The sequence below is a fragment of the Centropristis striata genome, chromosome 9 (assembly GCF_030273125.1).
Source record: "Centropristis striata isolate RG_2023a ecotype Rhode Island chromosome 9, C.striata_1.0, whole genome shotgun sequence".
Lineage (NCBI taxonomy): Eukaryota > Metazoa > Chordata > Actinopteri > Perciformes > Serranidae > Centropristis > Centropristis striata.
Window position 1 is genome coordinate 38,294,083 of NC_081525.1, and position 17,504 is coordinate 38,311,586.

At 39.1% G+C, this 17,504-nt stretch overlaps 1 protein-coding gene across 7 annotated transcripts in view; it reads left to right on the plus strand.

The window, feature by feature from the left end:
- Window positions 1–10,199: 10,199 nt before the first annotated feature.
- tcf3b (transcription factor 3b) overlaps window positions 10,200–17,504 on the plus strand; it is a 40,962-nt gene continuing 33,657 nt past the window's right edge. For 4 of the 7 annotated variants that reach the window (XM_059341994.1, XM_059341995.1, XM_059341998.1 and 1 more), the window contains exons 1-3: window positions 10,201–10,808; window positions 13,726–13,822; window positions 15,906–15,978. In XM_059341994.1, the coding sequence (XP_059197977.1) occupies window positions 13,748–13,822; window positions 15,906–15,978 (148 nt within the window). In that variant the 5' untranslated portion in view covers window positions 10,201–10,808; window positions 13,726–13,747. Of the gene's footprint in view, window positions 10,809–13,725; window positions 13,823–15,905; window positions 15,979–17,504 lie in introns of all 7 variants that reach the window. The other 3 variants (XM_059341997.1, XM_059341996.1, XM_059342001.1) reach the window with 2 other exon arrangements.

Genomic DNA, 17,504 nt, shown 5'->3' on the forward strand with positions numbered 1-17,504 from the left:
TAACTAATGCATTTTTCTCAGTTTCATTCACTGAGCCTCCCTTAAAAACAGATTGGACCGCCTTACAATTTAAAAACCCTGATTTAAGGTAACTCTTTAAAAGCATCACTAATAAATGGTAAATTGATAATTAATCAAACTCTATTTTACTCTATTGTTATTTAGATGTAAGTAATTTATTTATTGTAACAGTTGATATACTATATGAAAAATGTGTTAATGATTACCAATTGTAAATAGTTTGTAAAACATCTGATGCTATTATAAAGTTGCATCTAATTCTTATCAAAGTTAATGATTAAAATGTGGTTTATAAAGCCACAAGTTGCATTGATTTACCCCATTGAATCTTTTACTGGTGCTCTATAAAATGTTTGTTTGTGCACTGATAATATCAACTAAATGATGTTTATAGATGTTTTACAAAGTATTTATCAACCATTTAACTATAATCCACTGTAATTGTAGCCATCCAAATAATGTTGCTAGATGGCTAACAAATCACTTGGAAATCATTAACAAATACTTCGCATAGTACATCAAATTTTAAACTGGGTCCAACAATAAACATTTAAATTTTAGCGTTACTAATAATTAGTAAATGCTATTTATCTTTTTTAGGCTTGTTAACAATAAAATAATGATTAACTGAAGTTGAATTAATTATCATTTCACTATTTGCTGATGATGATTACGATAAAGTGTTATTTTTAATTTGTAGGGTTACAGTGGTCAAAATATCGATCAACACTTTACAGTTAAATTATTGTCTGTCATATCTCAACATGATAAGCTTAAAAAAAAAGGAATTATGTCCTTAATAGCAGGACTGCTGTATGGGAGTACATTATATTTACATGAGTTAATTAGGGCCCCTATTGTATTTCAAATTATTATTTATTATTATTTTTATTATAATTCTTCCCAAATGATTGCATTTTTCACTGCCTGAACATACCCCAAAACTCACGAAACTTTAATGTTATATTTGTTCTTTGTATTGTACATAATGTGAGCACTGAGGACCCGTCAGTTCCATCCACCAACCAGAAGGTGGCAGTATTATCTCTGTTATCATCATTGATGCAGTGATCCTCACAATGCAGCCACTCATCACTGCTGTGTGTCCCTCTGTCTCTCTCTCTCTCTTGCATTCTTTCTTTTGCTCTCTCATTCACCCTTTTTCCAGACCGTGACACCACAGATCAAGTTTGTGTCCACAATTCAAAACATGTACACATGTACAGCCTTGCATATTACCACTTAAGCATCTTCATGGAGTGCAGACACATTGTGGCCTGACATACATAAAGGAGACTTACTGTTCTGGTCCCGAGTGATATTTACAAAATAAAAGCAAAGGTAATGTTTGATGTTTTTTAAGGTTAGGCCACCTATAGTGTTTTAAATCTGATTTGTCCAGCGGCAGACTGCAACCACGGGCTTGTTGTCACCCTGTCTTCCTGTTTGTCTCGGTTTGTCTCCCTGAGGCGATCCTGTGGGGTGACAGAGGTCATGGAACAGCTCATTAACCCCACCCTGACAGCCCACACATTGCTGCAGTCCTCAGGCCCTGGTTACACACACACACACACACATTTTATAATGCTCCACTAATAGCACTTAAGTCGACTTAAGCCCACTCTGTAAGAAGTGTGTTTTCCGGGATGCGCCATGAGACACGTATGTATCTTGCATGTTGTTTGTAGTATGACTGCATTTAAATTTTTCCTTTTAAGTGTGGCTGAAAACTTGCACAGTTTGTTTTTTTTCCTACCATTAACTCCGTTCTCAACATCTAATACACCACAAATCCACACCGAGTAATATATTGGAGTATGAGATGTCTTATTCAGTCATGTTGAACCTGTTGGCCAGATGTCTCGGGGCTCCAAGTCATTAATTGTTATGTTTGTAAGGTATCTAAAAACACAGTGGGATATGGTGTTATTTTCCATGTTCAGACATCATTGTTGCAGTCAAAACATATTGGATAAGAGGAACAGCAGCACTTCAGGGGCTGCGAGATGCCTGGGAGCTGTTGTCTGCCGTCTCTAGTGGTATTATTCCCCCAATCATGTGCATGTGAATGTGTGTGTGTCTGTGTGTGTGTGTACCTGCCGCAACTGTTTCTGTTTACATGTTTGTCTATATGCTTATGCGCAAAGGTGTGGTTTTCTAATCTTTCTCGCTTGTGCACATGTGCATGCATACCATTGTCATTAAGGCGCACAGTAAATGAGCCTCTTACTGCCCTCACAGTGAACACTTGCAGACAGGCTGTAATGTAAAGGAAAACAGCAACACACACACATGCACACACTAGCCTCATTTTCACTGGTACACACCTTTCTCCAGGGATATAAAATGCCCCTGCCTCTGCACACTGTGGGACATGAGTTTCATCCAAACTAGCTGCCGTCCTCAATAAAACCCACGTGAGCAATCTCTGCAGTATAGATTTCCAGTTTCTCTAAGGGTATATTTTGTTCAGATCAGGTGTTTAAACTGCTCAATATGACAATAATTAGGCAGCGCTGAAGACATGTGTTCTTTCTTATGTTGATAAGGGACATTGACCTTTAACCTGTGCACCCCCATAGTCCCCCCCCCCCCACCGCACCCCACCGGTCCCATATGCCCCCGGCCAACCCCCCCCCCCCCCCCTCCTCCTCCACTTCTTGCTCTGTCCAGCTCCCATCAGGAAGGATAGAGGGGGGATTGGACAGGCTTGGAGCCTTGCCTCTGGCCATCTCTCCTCCTCCCCGGAGAACAGAGGACTGAGGTGCCTTTAAACCACTGCGGCAAAAACCCTACCAAAACCCTGCAGTCATTAATATGCAAAAATGCAAATGAGTAGGTAATTAAGAGCTGGAGCTCTCTGGAGGCTCTTTGATTGCTAATGAATTCTAATCTGCAAAGAAAGGGGGGAGGGGAGGAGAAAAAGAGATGAAAGAAAAAGAGAAAACAACGAAAAAGAGAAGCCTCAACCCGAAATTTGTCATATCCATAAGTTTTCATATGGATTTGCTTTTATCTGGAAGCTGTTCTCTAAATCATTACCACAGTATTTGACACAATTATGATATGTATACAGGCTGAGAGCATTTGGGGGAATGTAAATGTATAATGAACAACCTTCAAAACACATTTAAATTAAGTTGTATTTGTTCCCAGTTAACACCCATGAAAATAATAATAAGTCATGTCTTCCGATGCAGATTATAGTAAAGGGGTGAGTATCAATGGGCAGGAATCTGTTCATAATGGACACAGTGTAGTCATTGTGTAGATAGAGCTAATTAGAGGCGAACATGACAGGCGATCAGACACTCCTGACCAGCGGCTACCAAAGAAAATAGAAGGTCAGATATCTCAACAGTGTGTTCTTTGCTGCAATCGCAGCTGTGTGCCGGAGTAAAGGAGATGTCATTTCATCACTTTTGTGAGCCATAACACATCCCCACTTCCACTCTAACTCATTCACTCTGTCACTCACGCACACACACACATACACACACTGCTGTTATTGTTGTTGCAGTGCTCCCACGACACCAACAATCTCTGCTTCCCTCCCCCACACGGGCTCACATCTATCTCCCTTTCACTCCCTCTCTTCCCCCTCCTGTCCTGGGCAGCCCTGACATGCCTACTTCAATTGATTTAGAGTCAGTTCAGCTTCTGATCTGATTGTTATCATGTGACTTTTCACACACCTCCCTCTTAATATATGAGTAGTGTGTTATTTTCAGATTGGGGTAGCGATTTTCTTTTGGGCACAGGTAGGAATTATCTTCTCTACTTTGCACTTTCTCTGTCTGCCCCATGCCACTCTCCCATTCTCCATCTCTCAGATTCAACCACCACCGCAGTCTCCTATTTGCTCTTTCCTTCAGCTGTACAGTCTGGTGTTGGGGCTCTCAATAGCCCAGCTTTGTAAACAGGAAGCTGGTGTTCTGTTCACTGTACCTGGAGCGTGGGTGGCAGAACAGGGGCACCCATACAACTGCACAGTAATGGGAATCCAAGATGGCAGGGAGGGGTCCCATAAAATCACCAGAGAGAACAGAGGAAGAGGAAAAGCCATTGTCAAATGAGAACAGACAGAAGTCAAAAGGATTGTTGGTTTAGTTTTGTCCTTCTGTAAATAGATTGTTGATTTGCGTTGTGTTTGTCTGCCTGTATTGGGTCCTGTCTAGAACTGTAGTGTTTGGGAGGATTAATGTCATGGACAATCCCTCAAACTCATTTTCTTTCTCACTGTGTGAAGCTCTGTGGGAATTACAGTTTCAGGATAAAGGAGAGAGGGACATTGCATTTTCTGCTCCCATTAGTGACGAAGTTAAATCTGGGTTCATTGTGTCCCTTTTTTGCTGTTTTGAATACTTGACTTCAAGTAGATATGCTGTCCTCACTTGTTCCAAAACAACTGCTCCACTTGGCTTTCAGACTATCTCTGAACGAGGGTAGCATAACCTTGTTGCCCTGTTGAAACCACCCGCTCCACACATTTTATTGTTGTTTAACATGTTGGAAGTCGGTGCGAGTTTGGGTGTTTTCTGCCAGGCGAGCTGTAATAGGGGGAAGAAGCTTGACGGGAGTCAGTTTATCATGAGCACAGAGAGCACAACAGATAGATTCCCCCTGTCTCCTCCCCTTCAGCACAGATAGACTCAGAGCATGGGCACTCAGCCAACACTATCAATCTATCCGCTCCTACCCCCAGCCTCTAACTCTTATTGGAGGACAGCTTCCAAAGGGGCAAGGAAGCATGAATCATAGCCCGGCTATGAGAAGCAGTTATGCCTCTAAATACACGTGTTGTGGCTCAAAATGACGCCGTTGCTTTGCCATTAATGACAATCTAGCAAGTGATTGTCACAGCCCCGTACCAAAGTTGTAGCATTTAGGAGGAGCTGAGGCTGTTCGGCGGAGAGGGATTGTTGGTCTTGGCCTAGTTTTCTTGTCTGATCAGAAACCTGTGCACCTCTGCCCTTCCCCCACCCAAACCTAAGCCTCTACTATTACAGGCTGTGAGGGGCTCAGTGTGGAACGAGGTGAGCAGCTTGCCTCACCACCGAGCTCTGTGTGCGTTATGCGTGCTGCCTATGCTGTATGTTTACGGGCTTATCATTGTGTGTGATATAACCTGGTGATGTGGTTTGGCTTGCATGACTGGCTTCCTATGAGCGGAGCAGGATGGCAACGAGGGCTAAAGGTGTAAAACACGTGAGAGTGTTGAGGCAGGTAGTTAGCATTAAACCCAGCTATGAGACTACAGTAAATAAATATTGCTTTTTGATGATCGGAGGTTAAAGCAGCTAGAATCAGAGGCAGCATATGTAAGGCATCTGTTCTATGATGCAGGGTTGCTTTCGAGGTGAGGCATCTTTTTTTTTCAATGTATCAATTTTGACATTTTGGGTTATTTAACCCATAAGAACCCAGACCCAGTAATCCTTAAAAAGGAAAATTATGGGGGATATACCACAGAACAAGTGGACCACATAGAACACATTTATGATGTTTTTAAAACAAAAATACTACCCCTAAATAATAAAGATCTGTGATGTGACATATACGTTACATTGGGCGTTTATGGTATTTATGTTTATGATATTTCTTATTTTTAATTGAATAAACTAGACACATTTTCTGTTTACAGAAACACAAATTTGCCTTTTTCTTTGCATCTCCACCACATATGTAAAAATTGTGACATTAATAGTGCTGTTGAACAACAAATTCCATTTCAGATTTGTTTTTAAGTAACAAAATAATAATAAATCGATAATAAATAAATAAATATAAATAACACTGCCTCATTTGATGGCATCTCAACAAGCTACTGTAACTGTAGAACACTAAAAAACACACTTATGTACTTGAGAAAACATACATGAACATTACTAGAACATTTAAAATGTTGTGACACCCGTGTCACCATGGGTTCTTATGGGTTAACATGTCTTCTTTCAGACTCGAAGAAAGAAAACACACTAAATACACATTTAGGTGTTTATTTCACTAAACTTTGTCTATTGGCGTGTGTAGATTTCTCCTAAATTCACTAAAAGTTTGCATCAGGTAATGCCTCATTTGCATATTTAAACATACATTTGCAGAAAACACACAAAAAAAGAATTGTCTTCATGCAAGTAATAAACTGGGGAGGTTGCATTGTGATATTTTTACTTTATTTTTTTACCTTATTCACCTGGAGTGTTTTGATAAATGTGTGGAATTTTAGAAAAACATATTTTTAAGGCTGCTCTTTTTCCATTCTCCTCCGAGCCAGAAATCTCCACTTCAGCAACACTTAAATTCACCAAACTTTCAACATTTATCCCGATCTATAATATGAATGTTTCTACAGCTGAGCTTTGTTCATTTATCATTCATAGCTGATTTTAAAAAAACAACATTTTATTCCTGAAAAACGTGGAAAAAATTTTTTTTTTTGGCTGTTGACAGATTTTTCTTTTTTCCTTTTACACTAAAATGTCAACAAAATGAATCAAGAATTATGAACCTGGCTGTATCCAAAGTTCTGTATATCTATGCAATTAGAGCATATTTCATAAGATGCTTTATTTGTTTTATTTGAAACATAACATTTCAGAAAACTTGAAATGCAAAAATTATTCTGTTAATGTAAGAGAGAAGAGGAAGTTTCATGTTGATATCTCTATTTTTACCCTGTTCTCCTGTAGTGTCTCCCCTTTATTTGTTCTCTATAAAGCATTATTGATTAAAAAAAAAAATCCAAGGAGGATTAGGTACAAATGATTAAAAATTATTATTTTTTCTTGTGTGAATTTATGCGACTCAAAATATGTGTACATAAATATTTCATTATTATGCACAAATATATGACCGATTAGCACCAATGTGCCAAACATATGCTAATTTTCCATGTGCATCTGTTGTTAATTACACATATGAAGCAGGGAATGGCTGGAAGGAATCATCGAGGGCAAGTGTGACAGCATCCCTCCCCATTTTGCCTTTAACTGTCCATTGTACTGTGAATGTATTTTGAGATTATAGATGACGTGTTTGTGTTTTTGTTTGTGCCTTCCTGTATAATGATGCTGTAAGCTTTTAGGTTACCATGCGGTAGATTACCCATAGTTGCTGTGGACAGAGAAACATAATTTTAGCATAAAATTAAGCTTTTAGAGGTCACTTTTATGTGTGTGTTAATTGGTGGAGCAAACAAAAGAGTGGACAGCAACATTATAATGTTCATATTCCATCTTGTACTAATTATGTTGGAACAGCTGAATGTAAAATTGCATCACTCAATATCCTGAATAACATATTAAACCAGCTATTGCCCTTGGCTCCAATGAGAAAATGGTACCACCCTAATTTACTATTAAAAATAATATAGGCATGATACAATTGAAGAGAGGATAATGCTTAAAAACACATTTCTTCTGTCCTCAGCTTCCTGTTATACAACACATTTCTGTTTAACCTCGTGTCACCGTTAGATGCACTCTGTGTTCGTTAAGGTGAAGCTCCTCGCTATATTTTTTTTTTAATTCTTTTTCTACCGCCCCCTCCCTCTCTTCAGCCTGGCTGCCCTTGTACATGCTCTCCATGTCAGACCCAGCTGTTACTACAAACTACTTGGAGGGCTTACAAGCCTCATTGCTAATACTGACAACAGCACTATTCTTACTCAAGGCCTAACGTCTACTGGAAAAAGCGAGAATATGAGAGATTTTCTCTGCCTCCACTAGAAATTCATTTCCCCAAACAGATGTTTCCATCTGTTCAAATCTAATCTTTTGATTAATACATTCCCCAATGAAAGGATTCCAAATAGGTGTTAGATAAATAACTCAAGATGCTCTTTCTTTGATAGCTGTGATTATTTTCTGATGCTGCGGCTGCCTATTGATTTTTTTTTTTTTTTTTGGGGTGAATGTGTGCGAGTACCTGAGTGTGTATGTGCACGTCTGACCAAATGTGGATGTGTGCATGGTATGGTATGTTTGTGAAGGTATTTATGGCCCATATGTGCGTTTGTTCCGAGCAGTAACCCCATTACATTCCTAAGACGGTCCATGAGACTAATTAATGTTCTGTGCCGAGGCTTTTCCTTCACCCAGGGGACACCCGATGGATTGTTTACCTATATGTCCTATTGACAGCAAATCCCCCTTCCCATTGGTGACCTCTGTGCAAACAGACAGTTTGAGGCATTAGGTTGGATAATAACACCAGGCAGCTATGTTGAATTTGCATTTTGTGGTGTCTTAATTTTGTCATACAGCTCACACCCAAGACATGGGCACCCTGCCCACATAGTGACTCAAAAGATACTTGAGTCACTGTGGCCTTTGTCATGGTCTAAGAAATCTTTCTGTATCTGAAGGTTTCTGAAAGAAAGAAAAAAAAAACCATGTCGAGAGTGAATGTATAGATAACATGGTAATTTTGGAGGTTGTCGACCAGAAACAAAGCAGGGTCATCTTAACTTCCCTCTACTTTGACGAGGTTTGCCCTCAGGTTAAACACAACAGCTGTCGAACACCTACATACACTTTTTCAAAAGAGTGTGTTTTTGTGTGAGGGATGTCGTTTGTATTCTACATAAAGGCAGGAAACGCATGAGTTGCATATCAGGGTCATCTAAACTTATTCCATTGTGTGTGTTTTTTAATATGATGGTGACTGAACTGCACTTAATTTTACGTATCTATGGTCTGGTAAACTTATAAAAGCAGCATTTGTTATCTTGTAAAAGCAGCATTTTAACATTAGAGACACATTTGCGTTGATCATCCGGTATGCCCTCCCTGTTTGAACTGTTTTCTCTGAACTATTTCTCTCTCCCCCCACTTCTCTGTGATCCTATACTCTGTGCTCTCCCTCCTCTCCACTCTGCTCTGGAGCAGGCAGTTACTAGGGGTGGGTTGGTTTTACGTTTATCGGCTCATTCACAGAAAAACTGGCTACATAGAAATGAAAACAGAAACAAATAATCTATTCCAAAAACCAGCTGCTTGGATAATCTATTAATTGTTTCAGTCAGTCACCAAGCAAAAATATTAAAGTATTTAAATTTTCTTTGTCATATGTGATAGTAAACTGAATATTTTCAATGTTTGTTTGGCTAGATACAATAATGAATTGATTATTTCAGAAAATAAACTGAAAATTAACTGAATACATACAAGTAAATACATAAAATTTAAAATAATTCTCAGTAGCAGCCCTAGTGGAAATTACTGTGTTTCACAATGACAGCGGTTGATCATTTTGAGTGTGAATAGTACTTTTTCATAACAACCCCTACATCAGGAAATTACACAACATATTAAGAAAAACGTAGGCTTATTGGGTGTCTTAAAGAAAATGAATCATGCAAAAGCACCACTTTATATGTTGTCTTTACCAGGTTCATGCTCATGAGTTTCTTGGAAAAACAGTTATTCAGCATGACTAAAGACAAAAAATAATAATATATCTTAGCTGACTAATCAACTAATTGGGGCTGCTGTAAAACATTCATCTCATTTCATAAGCAAGGCAAGTTTATTTGTATAGCACAATTCAACACAAGGTAATTCAAAGTGCTTTACATACATATTAAAACAGCAAGATACAATTGAAAACGGTAAAAACAGTCAATTAAAACAGGGAAATAGAAATAAAAATATAAATAAGATAAAATAAGATACAGCAGGATAAGAAAAGAGATAAAATAATAAAAAGCACAAATCAAACATTGCATAGTTAAAAGTAAGGGCAGTAGAGTAGAGCAGATAACTGTTAATGACAATAGTGTTTTTAGTCCTGATTGCTAATAGTTCATAGTTCATAGTTGTGTATATATATAACAAAAATGTATAGTTTTAGATGCAGCTAGCATTATTTACATTTTGAGACAAAGATTGAGCGAAAACATTTACATTAAAATGTTGTTTACAGTTGCTGTTGTAATGAAAACCAAATATTTTAAAGGAATGGATAGAAAATGTTTTTAAAAGGACCATCGGACACGGCAACCAAAGTAATAAAATGATGTCAGCGGGCATGTTGGAGCCCCCCTCAGCCAGCTTCCCTGAGCACACAGGGAAAGTGAGCGTCAAGAAGAAGGCGGGCTTAATTTTTAGATCTCCAGCCGTTCGTTGGCTGCCGCTGCTGCCAATCAAGCGCACACGTTCCCTGATTGGCTGAGCCCTTTCGCATTTATCGTGCCATCTCGTCAAGCTGCTGCTGTGTAATCGCAGGTAACTTTCTTACGATAGCCTTCCGCTGGACGACCTAGTGCTCGTAGCGCTCTTGCATTTGAGGATTGCGGACACAGCAGATAAAACCTAGCTTCGGCATTAGATATTTCCGTCGTTTTGGCCACCGGAAGACGTTAAAGCTGTATTTTTCTCCCCGTGAAAACAGCCCGTCTCTCAAAGGCGTTTGAAATCGGACACCGCTGGCATTGAGGCCCTCACTTTTGTGCGGAGGGATACGTTGTTGCGTCTGACAATGTGGACGGAGGTGGTGAAGATGTCTACGAGAAGAATGAAATCATCTCACTTGTAACAACAAAAAAGGAAGACGCGAGATTAGTTACTACAATAGATTTGTTTGCACTCAGACTTGTTACATTGGAGCCAACACGTGGGCCGCTGTGTGAAAAACGGGCTTACCGGGACAAAAGGAAGACATCTACGGTGCTCCAATGCGTTTCATGCACTGAGGTCGAAATTCTCTTGAAGTTTTATGTTTTTCTCCTCGCGAGTCTCCGCTTTTCTTTTTACTGTTGGATATCAGACACTTGAAGAGGAGAGGTAAAACGCCTTCTTTCACTTCATGTTTCGGGGGAAGTTGCATGAATTCGATGGGTTTCACTGACACCTATTTAGACGCCTTCATTTTTTGAAAAGTTTTTGGGAATGTGTGGTAAAAGCGGGGGATGTAAGTTTTTGTCTGGTTTGAGGTGGCGAGCCAAGTGTGTGATGGTCCCCGCATCGACCACGGAGAGCAGCAAATTACTCCTTTGTTCTGCAAAAAGACCCCACTATGGTTAAGTGTTAGTCCTGTCTAACAAGCCTCATTTTGTTTTTTCTTCACCGTGTCCCCGCCACTAGCCGTAAAGCCAGAATGTGCAAATATGAAATGTTAATGTTGCTGAGCATTTTAGCTGAACTTTGTGTCGTGGGCCTACGTGTATTTTCCTCCCAAGCCAGAAACAAACTTTCCATAAAAGCCCTTTTGGTGGCCTTTAAACATTCCTTTATGGAAGTGTCTGGCCACCAGCTAGACTTTTATTTTATTGCACATTTGGCAGGAAATTCCTCCTGCTCCCACCCCCACCGCCTCCTCCACTGAACTCCCTCATAATGCACGACTTGAACCCTAATATGTGAAAGAAAGAGCTCACTATTTGTTGCATGAAGTTTGCCGCTCTTATTCTCCAGGGCCAAGACCGTTGCACTTGTTTTTTACACACAGTTTGTTTTCTCCAGGAAGCCACAACTGGATATTATGGTTTAGTGAGTCTTCAACATGATGTCAACATGCTTGGAGATAAATGGTGAATGGGTTAGTTGTCAGCAGCAGCTTGGCCCTGGATGTGGCCTAGTGGAGATGATCAAATAATGTAAAGCCTGCATCCTGTGGTGCCCTGGATGTTTACTGTCATTGTTATAAACTATTCCACCCAAAGTGGTTATTATTTCTAATAATGTGTTTCTGGCGCAAGACATTCCCATCCGTTTCTTTCGGACAGTATTTGAATCAACAGTTGAATATGCTTTTTCTTTTTCAGCACGGCGGCTCTGTTTGTTCCCGAAGTAATAGACACTAACACATGTTATGTTAGTTACTTTGCTTTTATTTTCACATTTGCCATGACTTATAATAATATCAAACATGCATAACCCGTTGCGGTCGGTAATGTTATTTTAAATTGCACATATTTTAATTGTCAACAACAGTTAGTAGATGTTTGTTAGATAGTATATTTGGCCCATTGTTGTTATGTGTGAAAGGCAAAAACTGGGGCAGGCACATGCAGTTAAGTCGTTTTATGTTTTTATGAGAAACATTAAGTTTTGGGGATAAAACATCTCTTTAGCTCAGTGTTTTTTTTTGTTTTTTTTTACACTGAAAGGCAAGCTCTTCCGTGGAGAATGACCTGCCTTCTCTGCCTTGTGTGGGGTGACAAAGACCCCTAATCTGCTTGCTTCAAATATTGATCCAGCAGTAGCTGAAGATGCCATTTTGTTACATTAAGCCCCTCTGTGTGCTCTACTCAATTTAACCCAGTGATTAAATAATATTTTAAGTTTATTCTAGTGGTGTGTGTGTGTGTTTGTGTGTGTGTGAGTGACCTATTTTGTCCTTGATTGGCCATCTTATTCAAAAGTTTGTTAAAAAAAAAAAGCAATGACAGCCCTGTTCCTAGCCTATTTACACTTGGGGCGATGTGTTGTGTGTGCTCACTTCCTTTCCTTGTCTCAAGGTTAAATTAGTTCTGCTCGCCTGAGTTCACTAGACTTACACTTGTCTCCCCTGTAGTGACTTGTTTTTATTTCATACCTGCAGAAAATAATTTATGACATGCCACACTTTTATTTGTTCTTCAAAGTGCTTCCTAATTTATATTTTTTTAGATGTACATTTTAATAATCTGAGCTCCGTTTGTTGACACTTTACAACTTGCACATCCACTAAAACATCCATCTTTGTTTGTTTTTTTGGATTGCATCAATTTATGTTGGTGCTGTATTACAAAAGAGGCTGTAAAAGCACACCACCTGTTGGTGTCCAAGTGCCTCTATTCCTCCACTCGCTCCCCTTACCACTAGTTCCCTGTGAGGCTTGCAGAACTGCCGCTCAGCATTGGAGAGTGGCCTCAGGCTTGCGTTGGAATGCAAAACACAGGGTAAATCCAGTATTCATGCTCACTGTGTCATTTGACAAGGTTCTTTCTGAGTTGACATATGGTAATTTGGTAATGACGTGTTTGCATACAGTCATTAGCTCTGCCTTTCACCCCTATTTCCTTGGGCTAACAATAGTCCCAATTATGTCTGTAATTGTAAATGTATTACATTCTCTTTTATGTAGCAATGATCGACATATGGCTGTGTTATTTGCCAGGGTTGCGTAAAATGAAAGACAATTTTTTAAGTCATTACTTGCTAGTGATTTGACTAAGGGCAGAGAATTCATCATTTCATGGTAGTGTCTCTTCTACTGCTTGGATGGGGACGCAGTGTCTGACTGAAATTAGCATTTTTAAGTAGACCCAGCTTAAGTGTATAGTGTTAAGTAGCCTAATGTCGTCTGTTTTCCCTCATCGGTGCGCCGTGATTGAGGTAGTAATTTGAGCTGTATGTTTTGGCCAGCTGAGACTCGATAGACGATTAACTTCTCAGATGCACAAGATCTTTGGCTCTGAACCTGGATTTATATTTTATATTTGAGTCCCAAACTAAAAATTGATGTGTGGGCAATAAGACTTTTTTTTTTTGTTTTGTGTTTGTTTTTTAAAGAATGCTGACTTAGCCCTGCGTTGGTATCTTATGGGAGACTAACAACTTGCCAATATGAATCATCTCTGGGGTTGTGATATAGCAAAGATAGAGTAGTTTGAATCATTCATTACCATCACCCTCTGTTTTTTTTACGAGCTAAATGTAAATTCTCTTTGTGCTTGCTAGTGCCATTAAATCCTGTATCTGCAAATTTCTCTCATAGGGTTTATTAGAGACTGAAGGGTATGAACGAACAGCAGCAAAGAATGGCTGCAGTGGGAACTGACAAGGAACTCAGCGACCTCCTGGATTTCAGTGCGGTAAGAGAGTGGGAGAGCAGACTGGGTGGTTCTGGGTGGCAGAGGTAGGTGGGTGGCATTGGGAGGAAGAGGTAAGGAGAGAGCGATACAGGTCCTATAAGCAGAGGAGAGCTGGAGGTCTGAATGAGAGAAGTGGGGGAAAATGGGCGAGCAAGGAAAATCAGTAGGAAGTTTAATTTCCCAAATTTGCAACTGATAATTTGATAATAATAATGATACATTTTTTTTTTTAACCCAAGAAATTTCCATCCTTCATTCTTTGCATGCAAAAGTAGTGCTGATTACATCAAAGCATGGCAAGTAAAATACTGCTGTACCTCAGGGTGACTGGTGAAAATGAATTTAAATATAGGTTATTCAATTATGTAGGTGATACAGAGATACAGCAACAGGAAAGTGGATCCTTACTACAATGAGCTGGCATCCACTCTAACATGTAAATAGAGAATCGTCTGCAGGAACCTGCGGAAATATTTTCACCCCTGTTCGCCTTGTTAACAGAATCTGAGGGGGAAATATTGTTATGTATGAATAGGGTTGAGCAGACAGCTTTTGCTTTTCTTTTTGTCATATTTTTAGTCTTCAGGAAGACATTTTTTTTACAGAGATGCTTTCAGAAGTATCCTCCAGACATTATCTACAAAGTGGATAGAGGTATTCTGTTCAGCTTTTATTTACCTGTGTTTCATTTTGTTGTGAAGCCTTTGTTGAGCTTTACGCTGACATAAACATCTCACAGGCCCAGTGGAGCTGTGTTACTTTTTTCCTCCTAAATAAATTGAATAGCTGGTGAGGCTAATTTGCCAGCTATGGGTAATTATTATATACGGGGGCACAACAGGTAATGCTAAACTGAGGATCCTAATAAATATTTGTCAGCAGACTTAATGTCCCGTGAGATTTCTCTTGACAAAGTACAGCTGATTAATGCTAAAATGTTTATATCGTTGTAACAGTCAATGACATTTTATGAAGTGTAACACTGAGGAACAACAGGACTAGCTTCATTTTTTTGTGATGTTTTATTATTTATTTTTTTATGTGCATGTATGTTGTTGGTGGAGCTTCATTTTAATTATTTGCATGATTCAGTTAGCTGCTTCATTAATGTCCTATACTCTGCCACACCATCAGCATCGGTATTTAAAGGAAACCTTACCCCATGAAACAAAAACACTCCTTGTTGTGAAGGGGCTTTGTGGGAGGTTCTCATTAGACAGTTGAGTTTGTGTTAGAAATGCTCAGATTGATCAGCTGCCAATTTGTATCAGCAGATGTTCCGTTTAAATGTGACATTGATAATTGGGTGAGAAACTGTCAAAATTTGTACAAACAATTTTTTCTCCTCTTTGTTTATTTGCTGGCGAGTCACGGAAATGCATGCTAGATTGGAAGCGGAATAAAGAAAAACATGTTTGAGATATCTGTGACCGAATGTAATGGAAACCTAAATGGGGTCCAAATCAGCTGTTGGACTGCAGAAAACCTGCCCTGTTAAACACAAAACAAAACAAAAACATCATATGTGGTAGTGGCAGATTGTGTTTGGTGCCCTACTTATAAAATGATTGGTTTGGCCACGTCATTGAAAGATGCCACATAGATATTTAGCGTCATGGTAAAGCCCACAGTGGCCTGGTGACAAAACCCACAGAGTGTTTTGAAAGGCAAAGTTGATACTGCAGGGTCAACTTTTATATCAAAATATGTCTGAAAGGTTTAATCTTTTGGTTTGGGGAAAACTTGCCTCTTTATCTTTTGATATAAAATAGAGGGATTGGTTATTTTTAAAAGGTGGTTATCGCAAATAAACACATCAAGCATGTTTATGACTTGATAGTTTTTATCTGCATGTTTTACCATTATACTAGAAGTCATTTTATCAATCGTGGATGTTTTTTTGTTTTTTTTTAAATAGTTTATATCTCACTTGATTCAAAACTGAAATGCCTGCAAGGAAAAAATAAACACAAGAACTGAACGACATCTGTATGGGATGTCATTTATTAGTGGAAATAGGATGTGTGAAGTGTGCCATCCTTTGCTTTGTTGGTTACGGTTTCTTTCCTCTTTTGTCTTGTAGATGTTCGCGCCTCCAGTAGCCAATGGGAAGAACAGGACAATGACACTCGCCAGCAGTCAGTTTGGTGGATCAGGTAAGCTTTTCAAAGCAGAAATGCTGCATTACTGCACTATATGTCTTTGGAAATGTTGGTTTATTGGAACAGTTTTCTATCCATAGAAAAAATGCAGGAAATGGTTTGAGCTTGAATTTGCTTATTTTACTATTTGCAATCGATTTGAGAAGTGAAATTGAGAAAAACATATTTTGCAACATGCTACAGTGTACCCTGTTTGTGTTGGCGGCTTTATTTTTTTTAGCTTAATAGAATAATGTGACTGCAGATCTATCAATACCCACACAGGTTTTATTTTTACATCTGTTCCCCACATTTCTTTAGTCTTTGTTTCACTATTTTTACGTGCAAAGTAGCTCCAGTTAACCCCCTCAAACACCTGACGCCTTTCAGTGAGCTTTTCTCTCTTCCTGAATGTTATTAGTAAGTCGTGTTACTTTCGTTCCTCTGTCACCCTTCCAACCTGGCGTGTGAAATCGAGTCACACTCCCCAGTGTTCCCCAGAGTGAGAACTTGGCCACTGAGGAACAAAGGCAAAAAAGGGGGCTTATGGACTTGAAACGACTCCCCCACCCTGAAGTGTAAAACACTCCTCCCCCAACACGGCACAGGGCTCTTACCCCCACTGATCTGCAGGAAATGGCTTGAGTCCGAGACAATGTCCCTCACCCCTTTGCTCGCAGCCTCTTAAACTGGCCCAGCATGCAGTGAGTGGCCAGAGTGGAAGAGAGAGCTTGTTGAATAGAGGGATCAGCCTGTGGAAGGCAGGATTCTGTTTGTTTCTATTACAGCAGGCAATTACTAAGCAGTGAGGAGTTAATTCCTTCCCCCCTCCTCATGTCCCAAAGTGTGGCCCTCGGTCATTGACACCTATTTTAATGCGATACTTCAAGCTGTCCCATTTAACTTTGGGAGATCTGCAGGTACCATCTAGTAGCACTCGGGAGTCAAAATGCGAATTTCAGCCCAGGAGTTTCTCATAGATCTGCCATGTTCTAACATATATAGTATATATAATACAGTCTGTATATGAGGAAATTGGCTGTACATTATTTTTTTTAGATTTAATGGCTGCGTTTGACTTTTGAAAGTCAAATATTAGGGCTGGACGATTAATCAAATTTTATTATCAACTACAATTTCGCATGCATAGTATATAGTATATATAATACAGTCTGTATATGAGGAAGAAAACTGTAAGCTTTAAATTGGCTGCACATGATTTTTATTTTTTTTAGGCTGCGTTTGACTTTTGAAAGTCTAATATTAGGGCTGGACGATTAATCAAATTTTATTATCAACTACAATTTTGACTTGTAATGGCCATGAAAACAAAAAAAAAAGATAATTGAGCTTAAACTATTGTGCTACATTTCACTATGACGCTGTCATTTAATCTGATATTATAAATTCAAGGGACCCCTTAGGTGTGCCTTTGCCCATTTTACTGAATGGATTATGTTGAATATAGTTTTTCAAAATGTTAAATATATCTTCAGGTTATGGATGTGTATCAATATTACATTGTAAAAAAATAAAATTCA